This window comes from Erythrolamprus reginae, chromosome 1, assembly GCF_031021105.1.
Source record: "Erythrolamprus reginae isolate rEryReg1 chromosome 1, rEryReg1.hap1, whole genome shotgun sequence".
NCBI classification, from domain to species: Eukaryota; Metazoa; Chordata; class Lepidosauria; order Squamata; family Dipsadidae; genus Erythrolamprus; species Erythrolamprus reginae.
Window position 1 is genome coordinate 298,701,792 of NC_091950.1, and position 23,758 is coordinate 298,725,549.

The window sequence follows — 23,758 nt, forward strand, 5'->3', positions numbered from 1 at the left end:
CACTGCAGTTCTTAAATTAGTAAAATGATTGTTAAGTTAATCTAGCTACCCCATTGACATTTCTTATCAGAAGGTTGCAAAAGAGGAGTCACACGACTCCGGGACACTGCAACAATTATAAATGTGAGTCAATTGTTAAGCATCTGAATGTAAATCACATGTCCATGGGGATGCTGCAATGGTCATAATTGTGAAAAATGGTCATAAGTCTCTTTTTCCAGTGCTGTTGTAACTTCGAAAGGTCACTAAATGAACTATTGTAAACTAAGGACTATCTGTATACAGCGATCCCTCGTTTTTCGCGGGGGATGCATTCTAAGACCACCTGCGAAAATCGAATTTCTGCGAAGTAGAGGAAATATATTTTTAATGTATTTAACGAGTATTGGACTTTTAAAACCATCCCTGTATTGTTAACAACCCACTGCTCCTGACCGTTGAGAGAGACCGGCTTCTCTCAGCGGTCAGCAGCGGTGGTAGTGGCTTTCCTGTAGTCAGGCAGCAGCGGACGATCTTCAGAGAGTTGAGAAACATCCATGAAATGGAGGACAAGACAAGCCGAGCCTTCCCCGTGACGTGCGCCTTATAAAAATACATAGCACTGTTACATGCTGTCAATGTAACGTTTATTAGGTCGTTTATGTAGTATAGCTCTAAGTAACTTACTTGGACAAAAAAGCATTTTAATAAATGATTTATTATTTTGGTATTACGGTTGTAAATAATTGGCATTTTTTCCAATGACAACACCACATATGCAGTACATAACATCTATAACATTCCATTCCCTATGCAGTACATTTGCATATGAGAGTTCTAAGAACAATCCAGATAAAGAATGAAAGTCACAATTTACTATCTAAAGAATTAAGGTCCACGTGATCAGTTATTCTATACAGGCAATTGCTTAAAAAACAAATAATATGCTGAATTTCAAACAACCAGCAAAGTGATAAAAATCTATTCATACTAATTCATAAGTAAGGGCATTATACCAAAAACAAAGTTTTATCTATCTAAATCTAAATGGTAAAGAATTTAAATATGTGAGCAATGGGGAAGCTGTTGTCCGCTGTTGTTTAGATCACAGATGAAGCTGGTTTAGAAAATCAAATCTACTGTCACTGCATGAAATGGTTAGAAATGCCCTAGTAACTAAACATTTAGCTTTATGCCATTTAAATAGAAAATATAGATTTCCTGAAAGGTAACATGAACACCTGAATTTTCTAAAATCATTGGAAAAGAGCAATTGCTGACACTAAGGGGCAGACATATTGATTAGTTTTTTCCCTGACATGAGGCCAACATTAAGAAAATTTAAGGCACTTAAAAGAGGGTTCACTGTATTTAGGAATACATGTTTTAATGTCTTAGACAGGTATTCTTGGCTCAGTAACAAACTCATCTCACATTTTGATTTTGAAAGTGCTTACTGCACTCAGTTTTGAAACATTTTTCCCTTTAAATTTACAAGATAAATATTAACTTGGAAGCAAAAAGTAAATAGATTTTTAGTCTTACTTTGAAGAATATGTTTATCTAATATTAAGAGTACATTTTAAAACCATCATTCTTTAGAATATCATTAGGGTTGTGTTTCAATTTTCAGCTTCTTAACTTAAATTTATAAAGATCATGGAGAGATGGGTAAAATGACTACAAGGCCATTAAATACACACTGTGTATTTTGGAAATATCTGAATGGAGTAGTCAGTTCAACTGTCTTACTCACCTGAGCTACTGTCTTTTAGGAGCGCAGTTGTCGGACGAGTCTTTAAAATTACAGTACGCTACTAAATATATTTGATGAATTGACTTTCCTGGCTAATATTGAAGTGAACTTTACTCAAATTTGAAAGGATTAAGGAAATTAGAATGATGTTAACATTTTTAACAATAAATCTACAGAATCTATTTTGTCACCAGCATAATATCAACCACTGCAGTTCCTCTTTGACTGGAGTTCATCCAGCAGAAGCACTTAACCCTATAAACTGAGTTTTGATTATTTCGATTGTATTTATCAAATGACTTGCAAAACTAAGAAGCTATTAAGAGAATAATCAAAATAACTTAGTTTAAGAAGTGTTCAATCAAGTTTGTTTCTATCACAATTGTTCCATCACACAATTTGCTGTATTATGAAATCTACAGGTGGGATATTGCTATGTGGGAATAAAATATTCCAAGATCCATGCAGGACTACAGTATCTTTAAAATATTCATAACGTTGTGAGCGTAAACTGTTTGCTAAAATTATTATTCTCATATGAAAAGCACAGCATTTTCTAAGGCAGGTAATTTGAAGGCTACAGACAAATGGCTTTAGAAATTTTAAACGAAGCCGGGATACAGCAGATTGAATCCAGACTTTGCCACACTTAACAAGCCCACAAAAATCAGTTGGATAAATTCATCGCATGTAGCTTACCCAATCTGTTTTCCTCAAAGGATCTAATACCTCAAGAATATAGATCCAATACATTGTATTAACACACATGAAACAGTTAACAATGTTAGCATTTAGTGCTGAGGTTCATATGTCTAATGGAGAAAACTGGGAGGGGGGGGGAAATTACATTCTTCACTGAACCTCAAAATATAAGGTGGCACAACACTTCAATTTGCAATCCGCTAATTAAGGCACTGGTCCTTCTTTCTTATGCACAGGGAAACTTGTATCTTTTAATCATCATTCTTCCTATAGATGCTTACACTTACAATAGAAAACAATCATCCTTGTAACATCATATAATATGGAAAAATACGGGCATTCATATTTGTTAAGAAAAAATATCCTAAAAACGTCCTACAAATATCTTCCAATTTCCAAGCTGAACAGATAAAAAGATCATAATTTCCACAAATAATTTTAATGTCAAATTAATAGTTATCTTTTTAAAAAATAATGATGCATAGGGATATTGTATCTAAACCTAATCAACTCACTGTAATTGTAATTTTCCCTACCAAAGAACATTGCTGCCACTAAACACAATAACTATCAACAGCTACATTTGGCATATCAAATAAAAGAATAGATTCTATAGTAGCAGCAACTAAAAATTTAAAACAGTAAGTAAGGGTTCATGCACAATATTGCAAATAATTCTGTTCAGCAAGACATGATTCAAACAACCTTATTCCAAGCACATTGCAGACCTATTTTTTTAAGTCTTGAAAAATAATATCTTGAACTGCTGTATTCCATAAAGAATAAGCATCTTTTGGTGTAGCTAACCATAAATATTGAGCTAATCTAAGTCCACTTAAATAGCAACATTTCCTAGAGTGTGTGATAGTTTTGTTCTTTGGACTTGCAAAATTTATACAGAAAGAAGATAACTGCTTGCAGACCCAGCACAAGTACAATACCACCAATGAAACTGGCTGCATCAAAACTTGCTTTATGATGTGGCTTGGCAGTTGGTACTAGAGCTGATGTTCCTGTTGAATAAGAGGGTTATAATTATTAATGATTTGCTCCTGAATAATATTTTCTATTTATTATTTTTTTATCATCTAAAAAAAATCAGTTTTACAATTCTGTCTCTATGAAACAATATGAATACATTTTTCAAAGGAAAGTTACAAATTAGTCCTTTTCTAGATTAGATGCTACAAGCGGGCGAGGTCAATTGCTGTTTAAACCTGTTCAGATTATTTACATCCTTTGTGAGGCTGCTATAGACCACAGATAATAAATCTTATAAGATTTAATGATCTTGCAAACTCTCAAAGAATGGTTGAAAAGTGTTATATTATCTGGAAATTAATTGCTGATTCCCTCCCCACTTTGCAATGTGGATATACAATATCTCTTGGAATCATTAAAAGCCAAGCACAACTATGGCTTCACAAAGAAAAGCTTATGAAGCAACTGATGCTTTAGGATTCAGATGTTTTGCACATGGTCCATTACTTTCCCGGAAGGGAACATTATTACCTAATATGACTTGATTTCCAGTGTCTAAAAATGGACATGTATTATTTTATTTAATTTATAGTTCACTTGCCTTTCGCTTTTTCTTATTAACCTAAGATAAGAACTGTCTTACAAATAACTTTCCTCAAGACAAGAGCTCATTATAAATACCTGTTAAATTAAAATTTACCTGTTTTAGTAGTAGTGGCAATGATTGTAGGTTTTTGTGTCGGTTTTTGAGTTGGTTTTTGTGTCGGCTTTTCTGTTGGTTTTTGTGTTGGCTTTTCTGTCGAAGTTGAGTTAACTGTACTACCTTTATAAAGAAACAGTTTATATCATTTTATTTGCCTTGAAATATGAATACACAGAATCCCATTTGTGATTCAAATCATTGAACATAAGACCACATATTTTAGCTGTTCCTTTCCTATATTTTGAAGGACTATGAAAATTTAAAAAATATCAATGAAAATTAATGTTCATTGATATTCAATGAATATTGATATTGATTTGAGATATTGAACACAATTTAAGAATCAAATATAAAAGAGGATAATATCATAAATGGAAACCCACAAAAATATTCATTTTCAGTTGGAGACTGCCAAGAACAAAAATGTAAAACAAGATCCTTGTATTGTTATTGAGATTAGTGGGGGAAAGAAATCAGGAAAAGGAAGATGTAGTCCGCGTAGTTATTATTATATATTTAGGCAATGAGGATTTTGAAGAAGAAAATATGTATATATCTTTTTCTTGTGTCTTTTTGCATTTTTTTGATCACCTAGACAAATATCACCTCATGAGTTACTTCTGTAACTACAATACATTTCAGCACAACTAGATTGCTTTGTTGCAATGCAAATTAATTGGGTTGAAATGCCTACATTCAATATTACCACTGTGTCTTTTCAACCAAGGAGAATTTCTAAAAGCAGCCAAGTAATAATACTGTAAATGAAGGTACATCTAAAATTTGACCAGTTATACAAGAAATTACAATATTTTTCACTCCGTAAGATGGAATTCACCCAAAAAGGGGGACAATGCTGGTCCTGTGGTGAAGAGTAGTTGGGTTGCAGCAGTGGGTTCATTTTACAGCACTGAACCCCACCTCTTCTGTCTCTTTTCCGCAAGGCAGAAGTCAATAGGTAGAGTTGGCACATGAGAAGACACCTTTGTGTGGTCCTCTCAGGCTCCACCTTGTATTTTTTTTTCTTGTTTTCCTCCTCTAAACTTAGCTTAAACTTAAGGTCAGGTTCATCTTATAGTGTGAAAAATATGGTACTCGTGAAAAAAGAATGGAAATATAAAAACTGAAATTTTTGTTTCGAAGAATTGCTAAGAAATAGTGATTTATGAATTGCTATACATTTATAATTCTTATACTGTTACTTGAATACTAATGCATACACTCAAAGCAGATTTTGCTTGATCTACACATTTATCAAATTACTGATATAACTGAGCATAATTACTTGAGCACATGAATCACATAAGCATGTAAGTAAAAAACTTACATGTCTTTTCAAATACTTATTTTACTACAGATTCATTACTGATGCATCAATGCAGATTTTCCCCTTTTTTGTTACCTGTTGGGGTGACGACTGTGGTAGAGTTTATAGGTGTAGCAGTACTGGAAAGAAAATCTAAAAAGCAAAACAATTATAAAGCATAAAATTGATTTTTAAGAATAATAGTAGCGATATCTAGGCTGAAAATTCATCTAGGGGGCTTACATGCATATAATCTTTACTTGAGTAACCTGGTGCTTGGCCTGGCATTTTTAAAAGAAATATCATGAAAAGTTAATAATTACATCTGTAATCATTTCCTCTCATCAGTAGTCATCAGCCTGATTTAATGAGACATCCAAATCCCTTCTAGTAATGGATATACAGCTCTTTACCTTCATTGGGATTGCCAAGCTATTAAGATTCAAGAAGAGGAAAAATAACCACTGTAGGGACAGGATTGAAATCTTGTACATGACACTTTACAGGCAATTATCTGCCCCAAGGCTGGGAAATATCATTAGGTGCAGGTCTCTAGTCTGAATAACTGACAAAACTACTAAATAGTCTGTTCATTTCTTTTGGTAAGGTTCTTTTTTCAGACTTATTTCAATTTTTAGAATTTCACCAAAGGGTTATCAGCATGCTAATTAAAATAACTTTTATCTTTACTAATCAGAAATCCTAACTCTTTGATGGCCTACATTAGGGGCCAACTGTGACCTTTGGGACAATAGTTTGTGGCCCCATCTCAACATCAAAGTTTAATGTTAGTGCGGCCCGAGTTTTATAATGGCACTTTTCAGTGTTGTGTGCGGAGCTGAATGTGGTTTCTTCAGTCTTCTATATCTGCTGTATTATTATTATTATTATTATTATTATTATTATTATTATTATTATTATCATTTTATTTATTTTTTTCTTATGAATTTGTTAATTTATTTTTATTTTTTAACACAAAAGATGAAAAAATAAAGACATTTGATAACATTGGAATGTTTTTGTAAGAGCTTTTCTTGTGGAAAACCTGATGCAGCCCAGCCTCACCCAGATCAGACCTCCAGCGGCCCCCGGGTAAATTGAATTTGAGACGCCCTAGTCTACAACAGTGTTTCCCAACCTTTTTTGAGCCGCGGCACATTATTCATGTTTTCAAAATTCTGCGGAACACTGAAGGGGGGAGGCGGGGGGGGGGCTAAAGAAAAGTTTGGACAAAAAAAATATCTTTTCCTCCATTTCACTCTATTTCTCCCTCCCTCTTTCTTTCTCTTCCTTCCTTCCCTTCTTTCTCTCCATCCCTCTTTCTTTCTTTCTCTCTTTTTTGCTCTCTTTCTCTCTCCCTCCTTCCCTCCCTCTATGTCTTTCCCTCTCCCTCCTTCCCCCCTTTCTTTCTCTCTCTCTCTCTTGCTTTCTTTCCCTCTCTTTCTCTTGCTTTCTTTCTCTCATTCTCTCTCCCCTCCTTTTTCTCTCTCTTTCTCTCTCGTTCACCTCGCCAGCAACAGAGAGAAAAAGAAAGAGCGAGAGAGAGCCGGAGAGAGAGTGGAGTGCGCAGCAGCCATCAGCCTCCTCGCCCTCCCAGACGTCCACAGCGCCCGGCCTCGCGCCGCCTCCCGTTAGTCCGGCCGAAAGCCACACAGTCCCGGACTCCCGGATCGCTCGCTTCTCTGGCCAGCGTGGCGCTTTCCTGGGCAGATGACTTTGCTGACCGGAGAAGCGAGCGATCCGGGAGTCCGGGACTGTGTGGCTTTGCGCCATGAAGAGAAAACGGCAGCAGGGAAAAGTCGGCCGTTTTCTCTTCATGGCGCAAAGCCACACAGTCCCGGACTCCCGGATTGCTCGCCCCAAGGCAGGAGGCGGCGGCGGAGGAGAGTGGGCGGATCGGGCGGGCAATGGGGCAGGGCGGAGAAGCCAGGGGCGCGTTTGGCCGGAGGCACCGTGGGGAGGCAGGGGCAGGGAGGTGCGGCAGTAGGTGCCTCCGGCCAAACGCGCCCCTGGCTTCTCCGCCCTGCCCCATTGCCCGCCCGATCCGCCCACTCTCCTCCGCCGCCTCTCGCCGCGGCACACCTGACGTTGTCTCGCGGCACACTAGTGTGCCGCGGCACACCGGTTGGGAAACGCTGGTCTACATCACTGAGGGCCACATCAGGGTTGTAACTGACCTCAGGAGGCATGGGTAGGCATGCCAAGGGTGGGTGGGAGCAGCTCAATGCCACTTGTATCAGAAGCACCTGTGGAGGCTCGAGCACTCTGCCATTGAAAACAGGTTCCCGAGCTCCATTTTCAGTTGCAGCGGCACCCTGCAACCTTCTGCCAGTGAAAACGGAGCTTGGGGAGAGGGACAGTCCTTTGCTGTTTTCAGGGCGGCCCCATGGGCCAGATCTAATCACCCTGTGGACCGGATCCAGACCTCAGGCCTTCAGTTTCATACCCCTGGTCTACATGGTGATTGTGTCATACTCCTGCTGAGTTGATGGAGATTGAATTAGAAACTCTACATAGGGATACTGGGCTATTGGGATTTGAAATGGGCTGACAGTCACCACATCTTTGTCAGTGGAAGGGTTCTGAATTCCTTGTCAATGTTCTGTTATCCAAACCTCAGAAACTTCTTTTGGAATGAGCAAACTGCATTTTTATTGTACAATGAATGGATAGTCCTCAATTTACAACAGCTTGTTTAGTGACTGTTCAAAGCTACAACAGCATTCCATTTTTCACACTTATAACCATTGCAGGATCAAGATTTTTTTAAAAAAAAATTCAGATACTTGGCAACTGATTCCAATTTATGACAGTTGCAGTGTTCTGGGATCGCGTGATTATCTTTTGCAACCCTTGGACAAGCAAAATCAATGGGGAAGCCAGATTCACTTAATAACTGTGTCATTAACTTAACAACTGCATTGATTCATTAACAACTGAGGCAAGAAAGATTGTAAAATGGAGCAAAGCTCATTTAAGAAATGTCTCACTTAACAATGGAAATTTGGGGTTCAATTGTGGTCCTAATTCGAGGACCACCTGTACAGGATCTCCCACCTTGTGAACCATTGAAAAAATCTCACTAATGTTCAGACTTTAGAAACAAACCTATAAGAGGTTATCAGCCTGCTACAATTGTAAGGTCTCATTAGAAAGACCTAAACTGCAATCATATTTTAAAAACACTGCAGATTTCATCCTTCTTTAAAACAGAGTTCTCAACAGAAGTTTGTATTCCATAACAATAAGGAAAAAGGATGGAGATAAAGAAACACAGAAATAGTAAAATGCAAGATTTCTCAGCAAATGAAGAATATAAAGAAACAAGAATATTTTCATTTGTCATTTGGCAGATGCAGTGCAGTAAAAGATTAGGTCCTGACCAAAAATAATCAATATGTTTGTCCTGTTTATTATACTGAATAAAGTTTTCAGGCAGCTTTGCTTTCAGGTTCCTTGGCTCTTAAATAATAATTGCCTTTATCATCATATATGCATAAAGTCTACGGAGAGGGGCGGCATACAAATCTAATATAATAAATAAAAAATACTCACCTGTACATGTTCCATTTTTAGAAACAAAAGTACAATTAGGATGTGTACTTGTATAATTTGTGCACCCAGACGGAATTCCTCCAAGAGAAAAAAAACCCAGATTTTAATGAATGAAACTTTAAAATTTGGCTACAATTCTTATTACAAACATTGTTCTATAAAACCCAATGTAGTTCTGATTTAATAAAATATTTAGGGAGAGTCTGTTACTCCATCTGTTAAACTGCAAATTACATTTGCAGCAGTTTGTAAAATCAAGTATAATTTATACCTTATTTGTATTATGTTGTATTTACATACTGTAAATTAGTTCAAATGAAATAAAATTAACATAAATTTAATTGCCTTAGATTTTTCAGATTCAATGGATTGTGTCCAATTTGGGGAGCGGGCAGAGAGGCAAGTATTTTATCCACTGAATCTGAAATCCATTAAAAAAGGGACTGTTAATAAAAAGTTTCACTATACACAATGTTATCTATTCAGCTATTATTTGTGACATTTTGATTTCTTCTTTACTAATATTAGTTTCGTATAGGTTACGTTTAAAAGACAGCAGCTATGGAACTGACATTCATGCTCAGCTTTACTGAATTATTAAAAAGGTCCTTCTAAAAAGATTTAATCTGGTTTACAAATTAACAATATTTTGTTTCAATATAATTGCATTAGTCCTGTAAAGCATGTAGAAATCTACAGTCAAAAACTGTAAAATAGAAACCCTACTCACCTTTTAACTTTTTTAACCTGTAATTTTATTAGGTTCTATGTTGTAGAAATAATAGAAGGCACAAGGAGAGAAGGGGACAATTCTTAAACATTGCCAGATTATGATCTGAAACTATAACAATTCCAATGTTTCCTCATCAGTAATTTTCCCTGCAAATTGTTCCAACTTTTCATTATTCTGATGATTTCTTGCTTTTTCCTTTTCAATGCAATCTCTTTCTATGTTTTTATTAGGTTTATAAATACCTTGTCTATTTTGTCATTTTAGCAACCATATACCGTGTTTCCCCGATAGTAAGACCCCCCCGATTGTAAGACATATGGGGGGTTTCAGGGGGGTTGGCTAATATAAGCCATACCCCGAAAGTAAGACATATGTCTTACTTTCGGGGAAACACGGTACTAAAAGCAAGGGAGGCGTCCGCTACTCCCGCCGCCGCCTTTGCTCTCCCCGCCGTGCCTGGGGCTGCCTGCCTGCCTGCTGCCGTAGCCGGGCTGGGCGCGGGGCATCCTCAGTGTTGGGCAGCAGTGGGAGGAGCCGCAGCCTCCGGAGCCGGCCAGCCGGGCGCCCCCAGGACGCGCATCGCAGACCGGCCCCGCCGCGGCGCAGGAGGGATGGAGGCCGGGCCCGACGGGCAGCCGTGCAACACCGCCTAACGCCACCCGCCCAGAGGAGAAGAGGCGTCGCCCGGGCCGAAGCCGCCTTTGGTCTCCCCGCCGCGCCTGGGGCTGCCTGCCTACCTGCTGCCGTAGCCGGGCTGGGCGAGGGGCATCCTCGGCGTTGGGCAGCAGCGGGAGGAGCCGCAGCCTCCGGAGCCGGCCAGCCGGGCGCCCCCAGGACGCACATCGCGGACCGGCCCCGCCGCAGGAGGGATGGAGGCCGGGCCCGAAGGGCAGCCGCGCCTGCCGCGCAACGCCGCCCGCCCGGAGGAGAAGAGGCCTCGCCCGGGCCGAAGCCCGAAGACGAGCCGGCCCCGGTGCCCGGGACAATATAACACATACCCCCAAAGTAAGACACAGTGGGGCTTTTGGGGGTAAAAAGATAGTAAGACACTGCCTTACTATCGGGGAAACACGGTAGTTTTGTGTCAATACGGTGCACATATCTCCTAGATGGTAGATTAAGGCAACACTACACTAGCTGTCATTGATTATGCTAAAACCTTTGATTGTGTGCATCACAACAAACTATGGCCAGTTTTTACAGAGATGGGAGTATCAGACCTTCTTATTTGTTGTGGGTAATTACCAGTTATTGCAATGATACGGAAAACCAATCTCGCTATAAAACATTTCATTATTCTGTATTATTTAACGTATAAAAAGTATACCCTATGTATATCTAAGGAAAATGTTACATGTTTGTTTGGCTAATAACAAAGGTCAAAGGAACCATGATTGGATTAAAAAAGCTACGTGCTGGACAGAAACAATTCACCCCTCTTGATTAAGTTTAAGGACATCCTTCTGGTTGTCTAGAGCAAAAACTAATTAAGATGCTCTCCTTTTTATTTAGCTATATTTGTACCCTGACTGGATTTGTCTGTATGCTATATGTCACATATTAACTATTTACATTGTAACTAGATTAAGTTAAGAATTAATGTTTTATATTTGTACACACAAGAAACTGATTATAAAAATAAACTTGCAAGTCCAAAGAAGCATGACACACAGCATGATCCCAGAGAGAGAGGGTTTGGTTCTCAACATGAGACAGCTCTGCTCAGCCAAGAGAGATATTTCCAACATGGACAAAGCATTCTAAGAAACCATGTGTCTGTGTCTTTGATTTCTACATTTCTACAATTTCCTCTTGAGAAACCTATATGCGGATCAAGAAGCAACAATGAAAACTGGAACCATTGATTGGTTCAAAATTGGGAAAGGAGTCTGGCAAGGCCATATATTTTCGTCCTGCCTATTTAACTTACATGCAGAACACATCGTGAGAAAGGCAGGGTTAGATGAATCAAAAGTTGGAATTAAGATTGCTGGGAGAAATATCAACAACCTCAGATATGCAGATGATACCACTCTAATGGCAGAAAGTGAAGAGGAACTAAAGAGCCTCTTGATGCAGGTGAAGGAGGAGAGTGCAAAAGTTGGCTTGAAACTCAACATCAAAAAAACTAAGATCGTGGCATCCAGACCTCTCAATTCCTAGCAAGTAGGCGGGAGGAAATGGAAGTAGTGAGAGATATTGTATACCTTGTCTTACGAACCCATCGTCATACGAACTTTTTGAGATACGAACCTGGGGTTTAAGATTTTTTTGCCTCTTCTTCTGAACTATTTTCACCTTATGAACCTAAGCCGCCACCGCTGCGATGCCCCGCCTCTGGACTTCTGTTGCCAGCCGAAAGCTCCCCTTGCTGGGAAATCCCACCTCCGGACTTCCGTTGCCAGCGAAGCGCCCGTTTTTACACTGCTGGGATTCCCCTGAGACTCCCCTCCATGGGAAACTCCACCTCCGGACTTCTGTGTTTTTGCGATGCTGCAGGGGAATCCCAGCAGCGCAAAAACAGGTGCTTCGCTGGCAATGGAAGTCCGAAGGTGGGGTTTCCAGCGAGGGGAGCCTCAGTGAAATTGCAGCATCGCACAAACACGGAAGTCTGGAAGTGGGGTTTCCCAGCGAGGGGAGCCTCAGTGAAATTGCAGCATCGCAAAAACACAGAAGTCCGGAGGTGGGATTTCCCATGGAGGGAAGCCTCAGGGGAATCCGAGCAGCACAAAAACAGGCGCTTTGGCTGGCAAAAGGGGTGAGTTTTGGGCTTGCACGCATTCATTGCTTTTCCATTGATTCCTATGGGAAACATTGTTTCGTCTTACAAACTTTTCACCTTATGAACCTCGTCCCAGAACCAATTAAGTTCGTAAGACAAGGTATCACTGTATCTCCATATGCAAGCGTAAAACCAACATACAACCTGAAGGGCAAAATATATACGATTGTGTTCTCTTATCAAATTATATGAATCTCTGAAGCTGCATATACGTAGCAATGATAGATTTTTATATATGTTTTGGTTGTGAAGAACCAAACTTTACAATGTTTAATCTTACAATATGTGCAAAAACTTACAAAGTCAGAAAAACAAACCTAGTAAATCAAAAGTATTTCAATGTAATCAACATAATTCAACTTACCAGTGCATATACGCCAGGTGCAATTAAGTTGAGATGTTTCTATAGCAATGCAGGAATTACAATTCGTATAAGTTTCACAACCAACTAGAACAGAAAATAAATAGTAAAAAGATAAGCCAGTTAACAATAGATACAAAATAGAAAGGTAAAATAATTATAATAAAAAAATAAGAAATAATTTTAAGAGTCTTCATTTTTAAATGGAAATTTAAGAGCAAAGGGGAGAAAGGAATAGACAAAGCATTGGGCACTATGAATTATTTATATTTAGAATTTGGTTCTTCAACAACTATTTTGTTAGCTATTCTTGGCTCAACAAGTATTAGGTTAACCTATTGCAGTATTATTTGCATGCAAAATTTATGTGTCTTAAAGCTCTTCCCTTTCACTCTAGAGCAGAGGTCCCCAACCTTTTTTGCACCAGGGACCGGCTTTAAGCTGGATCAGTTTTCCACGGCCCGGTGGGGGGGGGGCTTTGGTCAAATGGGGGTGGGGTTATGGAGGGGTGGAGCTTAGTGACGCAGCCCTCCACACTTCTCCACAGGGCGGGGAGAATCAGGAGGCTCCTTTGGCGGCTGGGGGCTGCCTGGCTTTGTGATTTTGGCTGGGGGGGGAGTTAGGAAGGTCCTACTTCTCTCCCCCCCCAGCCAAAAACTCAAAGCCTATCTGCTGGATACGGGCGATGAGCGGGACAGAGCAGCCCGGAAGCCTCTTGCAGCAGCTGCCACAGCCACCGGCTTCGGCGCCGCTCGTCCCGCTCATCGCCCGTATCCAGCAGATAGGCTTTGAGTTTTTGGCTGGGGGGGGGAGAAGTAGGACCTTCCTAAGTCCCCCCCCAGCCAAAAACTCAAAGCCTATCTGCTGGATACGGGCGATGAGTGGGACAGAGCGGCGCGGAAGCCTCTTGCAGCAGCTGCCACGGCCACCGGCTTCGGCGCCGCTCGTCCCGCTCATCGCCCGTATCCAGCAGATAGGCTTTGAGTTTTTGGCTGGGGGGGAGAAGTAGGACCTTCCTAAGTCCCCCCCCCAGCCAAAAACTCAAAGCCTATCTGCTGGATACGGGCGATGAGTGGGACAGAGCGGCGCGGAAGCCTCTTGTAGCAGCTGCCACGGCCACCAGCTTCGGCGCCGCTCGTCCCGCTCATCGCCCGTATCCAGCAGATAGGCTTTGAGTTTTTGGCTGGGGGGGGAGAAGTAGGACCTTCCTAACTCCCCCCCAGCCAAAATCACAAAGCCAGGCAGCCCCCAGCCGCCAAAGGAGCCTCCTGATTCTCCCCGCCCTGCCCGACGCCCCACCCTGTCCTGCATAATGTCCTCTGCCAGGAGGGCAGCGGCGCCGCGGAACGGCTGGAAAACCCCAACGGCCCGGTCCCGGTCCGCAGACCGGCGGTTGGGGACCTCTGCTCTAGAGCAGTGGTTCCCAACGTGGGACCCACGCCCCACAGGTGGGCAATTTTATTTTTAATGGGAGCAATTGGAACCTTGTTAAACCAAATTAATGGCCTTTTAGGCTTCCTCTGCATGTGTAATATTTCACTCTTTGAATATGTCATGGGGGAGGGGGGCATCAGGATTTTAGAGATGCTTGGGTAGGGCATGGCTTAAAAAAGGTTGCGAACCACTGCTCCAGAGAGAGAAAAAACACTCAGCAATAACACTTATATACCGCTTCATATTTATAAAAAGATCTGGATTTTCATCATCATCATCATCATCATAAAAAAACCACAGCAATACACTTAAGACTTATATACCGCTTCATATTCATAAAAAGAGCTGGGGTGGCGCAGCAGGTCAGAGTGCTGTACTGCGGACCACTGAAGCTGACTGTATATCTGTAGGTCAGCGGTTCAAATCTCATCACCGGCTCAAGGTTGACTCAGCCTTCCATCCTTCTGAGGTGGGTAAAATGAGGACCTGGATTATGGGGGCAATATGCTGGCTCTGTTAAAAAGTGCTATTGCTAACATGTTGTAAGCCGCCCTGAATCTAAGAAAAAATAAATAAATAAATAAATAAATATTCCTTTTCAGCCTTTTCTAAGCAGTTTGCAGAGTTGGGATATTGCACCCAACAATTTGGGTCCTCATTTTATCCACCTCAGAAGGATGGAAGGATCAATCAACCTTGAACCACTTAGGATCAATCCTATGGGCAGTAGGCAGAATCAGCCTGCAATACTGTATTCTAACCACTACACCACCAGGACTTACTAAATTCTTACCAGAATTACTAAATTCTATACACTAATAACACCAATTTAAATTTCAACTCAATTCTTTCAAATTTCACAAGAACATCCCTAACCATCACAATGAAATTTCATGTTTATATTTATGGCACAGGTAGCACTTTCCCCATCTTAATGAGAAGGTATCCATTTCAATGATCCACTCAGTAACAAAATGGATTTTTCTAGATTCCAAAATGTTCTGTCAAAGCCCTGATTGCTCTGAGGATGTAGACCTGTCCTGAGTGGTCAATGCAATCATTCTTAAAACACATTCTTCTTGCCAGCAGAGCCTGAGCAATAGCTTGGCATGTATCTGAATTGAGAACTATGACATCAGTAGGATGTCTGCTAGAATTTACATGAAGAAAAACCAAATAAAGTTTGATATAATTTAGGTCTCATTAAAAAGTAAGGAGGTCTTCCAAATGTCACCCAGTGAAGCTTTTTTAAATAGCAAGGGGCATATTGCAATCTGTCTCAAAGAAAGAACCAAACTCTCAGTAACACATGAGAAATACCCAAGAAACCTTGAAGGTAAATCTCTGCACTGATGCAAATCCAGATGTGGAAGCATCCAAAATACCATCCCGTCCCATTTTGGATGAGTTTCAGTAGTGATGCTCAAGGCGAGCATGGTATATGTTTGTTCTGTCAATCGTGTATTCAGCTTTTACAATTACAGGTAGTTCTTGACTTAAAGTTAATTTAGTGACCGTTCAAAGTTACAATGGCACTGAAAAAGTGACACAAACATTTTTCACACTTGCAACCATTGCAGCCTCCCCATGATCACGTGATCAAAATTCAGATGCTTGAGAACTGACCCACTTTTATGACCATTGTAGTATCCTGGGTTCATGCAATCACCTTTTGCATTCTTCTGACAAGGAAACAGGAAAACCAGATTCACTTAACTAGTTACTAATTTAATAATTGCAGTGATTCACTTAACTGTGGCAAGAAAGGTAATAAAATGGGCAAACTTCACTTAACAAATATCTCACTTAGCCACAAACATTTTGGCCTCAACTGTGCTTGTAAATTGAGGACTTCCTGTACTGGCTTATTAAATTAATGAGAGAGGTCAGTTAAAGCCATCAATGCCTCAGTGAGAAAGGGAATGGTTCCATCCTTCTTTGTTCTCTATTTCACTCTATTGATCCTCTAGGACTTTTTAGTAGCATTCATACCATTGATTATCGTGTTTTCTTGAACAGACAGTCTAATCTGGGCTATGGGGGAAGTGTACTATACAAGTGGTTTCACTTGTATTTGACAACCCTTTTGCATAAGGGAGAATTACTGTTTCTCAACTATTCTTGTACATGGCAACTGAGCTACAGAGTCCCTGGGGTTTCGTATTATTTTCCCATGCTAATTTTTAACATATGTAAATAAAAATGCTGAACAGTCATCCAAAGACGTGGGTGGAGGTGCTCTCAGCATAGAGTTTTCACCTAGCTCTACTTCTCCTTCTTAACTAATGGACAAGACAATTGACATTCTGAACCAGTTCTTGGGCAGAGTAAGGGACAGGATAATAATTAATAATAATAATTTATTAGATTTGTATGCCGCCCCTCTCCAAGGACTAGGAGCGGCTCACAGCAAATAATACATGAGATACAAATCCAATATTAAAAAACAATTTTAAAAAACCTTTTAAAAAACAATCATACAGTCCAGACAAACCATACATAAAATGGAACAGCTAGGGGTATGTCAATTTTCCCAAGTCTGGTGGATAGGGGCCAATAAACTAATACTTGGCGGTAGCACAGATTGCTTTTTATCAGTTTCAGGTGATTTTCCAATTATGAGCTTACTGAGACAGAGTCTAACAATAGTATTCATATTCTGGTAACTTGCTGGTTGGATTATTGCAAAGTATTTCTACATGGGACTCCCTTCAAAAACATTCTGGCAATTTCAGCTGTTTAAAATAGAACAGATAGACTGTTCACTGGGACTGGCTGACAGATTATTCCAGTACAGTATTTCACCATCTATATTGGTTACTGCTACATTTCCAAACCCTATTCAAAGTGATAGCTTTTACCTTTAAAGTCCTCAAAAGCTCAGGAGAAGGTTGCCCAAGGAGCACTTTCTTTCATATGTATCTACCCAGACCTCGGTATTTTCTAACAAGGCTCAAGTCCCACCACAAAGAAAGTGATGTGGATCTTTACAAGGAAGAAAGCCTTTTCTTTGGCAACCCGGAATGCCCTGCTCAGAGAAACCTGACTGTTGTCCACAAGGACATTTCAGCACTAGATAAAGCGATGATTTTCCTTAATTTTGAAATACAGGTAGTCCTTGATTTACAACAATTGGTTTAGTGACCATTCAGAGTATGGTGGCACTGAAAAAGTGACTTATAATTGTTCATCACACAGCCTCATGGTTACCTGGTCAAAATTTGGGTATTTAACAACTGGCATGCATTTATGAGAGTTGTAATACTCGTGGTGTGTGTGTGTGATGTGATCACGATTTTCAACTTTCTCCCTAAGCTTCCAATGAGCAAAGTCAATGGAGGAAGCCAGATTCACTTAACAATCACATGATTTACTTAAGTGCAGTGATTCATTTAATAACTGGCAAAAAAGTCAAAAACTCACTTAACAAATGCCTTGCTTAGGCTTAAAAAGTCATGTCATGTTTTTATAATACAATTCACTGTTACAAATATAGACAAAGAATAAGAATCTTTACAAAACACAATACTAATACCGGATTGGCATTCTGAAGGCTTTTATTGCTATATCATTTCATTGCCAAAACTTTAGTTCAACATTTATGAGTCTTCCTCTTTGCTCTACAAGTCAGAAAATCTGGTACAATCTGGTACAATCTATTTTAGAAACACAGAAAACTATCAGCAAAAATCCCTAGTGGTCCTTCCGGTACACCCTTTGAGTTTTGTTTTCTTCACTAATTTACTCTTTTTAATTGTATGGATTATTTTTAATTTTTCATCTTGCCTTGCCTCTCCAGTTGCCAACTCAATAAAATAAGTTTATCAGTTAACAATATTAGGTACACAACCTAACACCTGATCAAAAAAAGGTATTTCAGAGTAATTCTGGACCTAGTTTTCTAGTGCAAAATCATTTGTTCCCCCCCCCTCCTTTCTTCTTCTTTTTCTTCTTCTTCTTCTCATAGACAGAAAGTCTCAACTAAAAATTCTAGTTTTTTCCTCCTCTAGATTGAGTCTCACCGTCAAATCTACTTAATAATGTACCCGGCTACCATCGAAGAACAAATACATAAATCAGTTTAAAGCTAAGGGCAAAACCTGTTTTTCTTTAGCTAGGAAGAGCCGATATTAATATAGGCCTTCATAACATAAGTTAATTCTGCAACTCAAGGTGTTGCAATTCAAGGTGGTTATTCCAGAAGGCTTGGGGTTAATCAGATGGCAGGACCAGGAAAGACATGCATGGTTTTTTTAAAAAAAGCTGTTTTAATTGTTAATTGTGGGTTTTAAATTGTTTTGTACTGTTTTTAGGGGTTTTTATATTGTTTTATGTGTATTTGGCTGCGAGCTGCCCAGAGTCCTCTGGGAGAAGGGTGGCATATAAATACAAACAAACAAACAAACAAACAAACTCTAATTTGTCCCCCTTGCTAAAGTTAACTAGCAGAAGAAACTCCAAAGGGTCCCCAAATGATGACCTGCCTCCATCTCGCAGGGTTCAAAATACATTTCTTCCACTTCTCTCTCCACCGTGCATTTAAATACACCCCCACACACACAAACCGAAAAACAGCCGCGTGGCTTCTTCTCCAGCAAATGAAAGCAGGGACCGTGACTGTCGGTTTTTTTAAAAAACGCCTCCGCTCTTTCAAAGTTTCACACACACACACCGCAGTTGCTTTTGTGCGCAGACCAAAAGGAAAGGCTTTTTGGCCTCTGTCTCTGGGCAATCCAACTGTAAGAAGGCTTGCCAACCGTGTTGCGGGTGGGATCACAGCGAAGGACTCCCCACCCCTTCTGGGATCCCTCCGAATAGAGCTGGAAGGGACCTCGAAGGTCTTCTAGCCCACCCACCCCCTTCAAGCTGGAGACTCATTTCAGATAAAAGTGGCGGTCCAGTCTCTTCTTAAAAAACTTCCAGTGAGGAAAGACACAACTTTCGGTGGCAAGCAGTTCCACTGGTCAATTGTCCTCACTATTAGGAAGTTTCTCCTTAATTCCAGGTTGCTTCTCTGGTTGATTAGCTCCTATCCGTTGTTGTTTGTACTTTATTTTATTTTATTTCTATCTATCTACCTCTAATAATTAATTAATAATAATTTATTAGATTTGTATGCCGCCCCTCTCCAAAGACTCGGGGCGGCTCACAACAACAAGGTACAAATCCAATAATTAAAACTATAGTTAAAAACCCACTATCATTAAAAACAGTCAACACTACCCAATCATAACCACACATAAATCAATCAATCAATCTATCTATCTTTCTATACCTATCTCTCTCTCCCTCTCTATCTATCTAGGCTTATATGCCGCCCTACTCCCAGAGGACTCTGGGCGGCTCTTGCCCTCTGGAACAGTAATTAATACGCTTGTATGTGGGCGTGGACACGTGTGTATGCTGCAGGTATATATTTATGCATGTATATAGCCTTGTATTGTGTGTGTTGTGTATGTCTTTGGGTAAGTTCTACACTTTTCTCTTGGGAGCAGGCAACAGGTTTTTTTATTTTTAATGTGGGCCGGTGCTCTTGCAATAAAACAACAACAACAACAACAACAGAAAAGTTATCTTCTCAAATATATTTATTTCTCATATTTTATAAGCCGCACAACTCCTTACTGGCTCAGGGCTACAAAAAAAAAAGAAGTTAAAAATCCCTTCGAAAATGAAATGAAGTCATACCTTCATGGACGGAACTGAGGGGGAACTGAGACATCCCCCCTTGCCTATGTAGCTGTAGATATGATATGTTTTGTGTGTATGCTTTTTGATATACTAGGGTTTTTTTTAGGCTTTTTAATGTAAAATTGTTATTTTAAACTTTAATATTACATTTGTTACTGTATATTGTTTTTATCACTGCTGTGAGCCGCCCCGAGTCTTCGGAGAGGGGCGGCATACAAATCTAATAAATAATAATGATGATGATGATACACTATATTGGTCAACGGCCCCAGGCCTGCCGGCAAAAAACAATCTTGAGCGTTTCTCCCGCGATCTCCCTCAGGCCAAATCGTTTCTCCCACCTCTCCCCTTCCCTGGCAGGACGGGTCCCCCCCTACTCGAAACCGCGGCCGAAGGAAGAAGAACCGCAGCGCCCCCGTCTCCTTTTTTCTTTTTCCTCACGCCTCGGGGTCAACCCCCCTTTCCCCCCTCGGGACCCGCGGCAGCCCCGACCCTCCTCGTCTCGCTTAAGCCGATGGGCCGCTTCGAGTCAAGCCAACCCGGGCGTTTCCAGCGCGCCTCCACCCCGTCCGCTCCCTCTTTCTTACTTTCTCCGGCAGCTGCTCTGCTCTGCGGAATAAGGCAAGAAGCGAAAACCGTCAGGAGCAGCGAACAAGCCAAGGTATCCCAGAAGCAACGGCTGTAACGGCTCATGTCGGCGACCGGTGGAGAAAACTGTCACTCCTCCCCTCCCTGAGGAGCTTCGTCCGTTCCAAGTGGCGGTTTAATAACGCTCGACACGCGCGCACAGGACGGTTTCCCTCACCGGACAGTAAGCTGCAATCACGTGAGGTGGCCGTTGAACGGAGGACGGGGCGAGGAGGCCGAGGGCGGAGCCTCGCTTACACCTTTTTAGCGTGGAATATATTTTTTTCGACCATTCCCCGCCTCCCCAGCGCCACGCCTCGTTTTACTGCGTCGGCGCGGCCCCTCCCGCATCGGGATCGGCCCGTTCTTAATCACGTGACCGACGCTTGGAAATGGGGGGACGGGAGGCGCCGCCGCCGCTCTAGACCCGGGTTCTTGGAGTCCTTTCTCTCGGAGATCTGCCGACGCAATTGGCGAGGGAAGTGACGTCACGCGATGGTCTGCCCCCGCCGCAAAATTGGTAAAACGTTAACGCAAGTGCCGTGTGGATCTTTGGGACCGGATGGGTACCAGGGTCTTCCATAGCGTGCATAAGCGCACCTCTGTGCCTACCATCCCTGCTGTCCTACTGTCCTCTTTTATCATTACTTTTTACTTACGTTATGTTTATACAAACTATTACTATTCTATACGTGTTTGACAAATGAAAGAAATAAAAGACTTTTCTTGAAAACCGTAAAATCAAAAGTATTTTTTAAAAGAAAAAACCCTTTTTAGATATGTAGCCCAACCTACATAGAGATAAAAACAGAAACAGAAGATTGATGGCAAAAAAGACCTCATGGTCCATCTAGTCCAGTGTTTCCCAACCTTGGCAACTTGAAGATATTTGGACTTCAACTCCCAGAATTCCCCAGCCAGCATTAGCTGGCTGGGGAATTCTGAGAGTTGAAGTCCAAATATCTTCAAGTTTCCAAGGTTGGGAAACACTGATCTAGTCTGCCCTTATACTATTTCCTGTATTTTATCTTAGGATGGATATACAGTATGTTTGTCCCAGGTATGTTTAAATTTAGTTACTGTGGATTTACCAACCACGTCTGCTGGAAGTTTGTTCCAAGCATCTACTACTATCAGTAAAATAATATTTTCTCACGTTACTTCTGATCTTTCCCCCAACTAACTTCAGATTGTGCCCCCTTGTTCTTGTGTTCACTTTCTTTCACTGTTCTTGTGTTCACTTTTCTATTAAAAACACTTCCCTCCCTCCTTTCCTATTAAAACACTTCCCAAGGATCTGACTTGGAAGATAAATTGTCAGCCAAAATTAATATAATCCCCCACAAGTCACTCGGGCATCTTTGGTCCTTTGACGTCTAATACATTATATTTTGTTTCTCACTCTTCCGAAAATTCAGTATTAAACTGCACAAAATGAAATAGTACAGGCAGTCCTTGGCTTACAACAGTTGAGTTAGTGACCAAAGTTACAACGGTGCTGGAGAAAGTGACTTATGGCCATTTTTCAGAATTGCAATCTTCGATCATGTGATTAAAATTCAAATGCTTGACAACTGGTTCGTACTTATGACCATTGCTGTGTCCAAGGGCATGTGATCACCTTTTGCAACATTTTGGTGAGCAAAATCAAAGGGGAAGACAGATTCACTTAACAACTGGGTTACTAACTTATCAATTGCAGTGATTCACTTAGCAATTGTAGCAGGAAAGCTCATAAAATGGGGCAAAACTCACTTAACAAATGTCTCACTTAACCAAATTTTTGGGCTCATGGTCGCAAGTCAAAGACTACCTATATGTGGGGGGGACACTGAACCCTTACCCGCCTTGAATGCCTTTTGGATATACAGATGATTACAAATATAAGCATGCTATATAAGAGAGATATTTAAAGTTCTTTTCTAGATCTATAGTAAACAAATTGCTAAATTGATATATCCCTTTACTCCCTCTCCCATTTTAACAAGAACAGTTAAAAACTAGTGGTTGAACAGGTTTAGCAGGTTGGGCTGATGGTTTTACTGCCTGCCTTTTCCCTAAGAAGGATCGTTGCTGTAGATATGGGGCAATTCCCTATCACCTTGTTGGAAGAAATATCCTTTTGGGTTCCGTTCCAAGTGGGGGAAAAGACACTGGAAACAGACTGCTTGGAAAGATGGTTTCATGATGAACAGGATCACATGGTTTGAGTTCCTGGGCAGAAAAGTGAAGAGATGCTAAGAGTATCTTTATGCCTGTAGATTGAAATATATCAGTTATTATCCTCCAAGAGGCAGTAATTTGTAATGTATCAATCCTGAAGCATTATTGGATAAGAATGATAACACAAAAACCATAATGTCTGGAGTGTTATCCACATTATGTTGTCCCAAAAGTGTTTTTCAAAAGACAACTGGACAATAGGATTTCCTGGTTTCTTTCTTTCCTTGTCCAGAAAACTTCTTCAGAGGGAAAAAAAATAAACATCCTCGAATACAGCCCATCTGTTTGGAACCCATATTGCATCTCAGACATTAACACCCTTGAAAATGTCCAAAGATACTTCACCAGACGAGCCCTTCACTCCTCCACTCGAAACAGAATACCCTACCAGACTAGACTTTCAATCCTGGGCCAAGAAAGCTTAGAACTAAGACGCCTTAAACATGATCTAAGTATTGCCCACAAGATCATATGCTGCAACGTCCTGCCTGTCAGCGACTACTTAAGCTTCAACCACAACAAAACAAGAGCACACAGCAGATTTAAACTTAATATTAACCGCTCCAAACTTGACTGTAAAAAATACGACTTCAGTAACCAAATTGCCGAAGCATGGAACTCCATAGTGTCATCCCCAAACCCCCAACACTTTACCCTTAGATTATCCATGGTTGACTATCCAGATTCCTAAGAGGTCAGTAAGGGGCGAGTAAAAGTGCACTAGAGTGCCTTCCGTCCCCTGTCCTATTGCTCTTATATCTTATATCTTTTTTCTATTCCTATATCTCTTCTATTCTTTCATTGATATGTTTTATTCCTATATCTTCTCTTCTATTCTTTCTTAGATATATTTTACTATGAGTATATCCTCTATAACCTTCATTATGTATTTTACTATGTGTATACCCACTAAAACCCTCATTGT

General features: G+C 40.6%; 1 protein-coding gene across 1 annotated transcript; it reads right to left on the bottom strand.

The window, feature by feature from the left end:
- Positions 1 to 679: 679 nt before the first annotated feature.
- On the bottom strand, positions 680 to 21,070 carry CD164 (CD164 molecule). The gene is made up of 6 exons (XM_070733328.1): positions 20,571 to 21,070; positions 12,862 to 12,945; positions 8,983 to 9,060; positions 5,524 to 5,580; positions 4,119 to 4,241; positions 680 to 3,450 (listed from the first exon to the last, which is right to left on the bottom strand). The coding sequence occupies exons 1-6, from the start codon at positions 20,674 to 20,676 to the stop codon at positions 3,290 to 3,292; spliced, it is 609 nt and encodes a 202-aa protein (XP_070589429.1). The 5' UTR covers positions 20,677 to 21,070; the 3' UTR covers positions 680 to 3,289.
- Between the last annotated feature and the right edge of the window lie 2,688 nt (positions 21,071 to 23,758).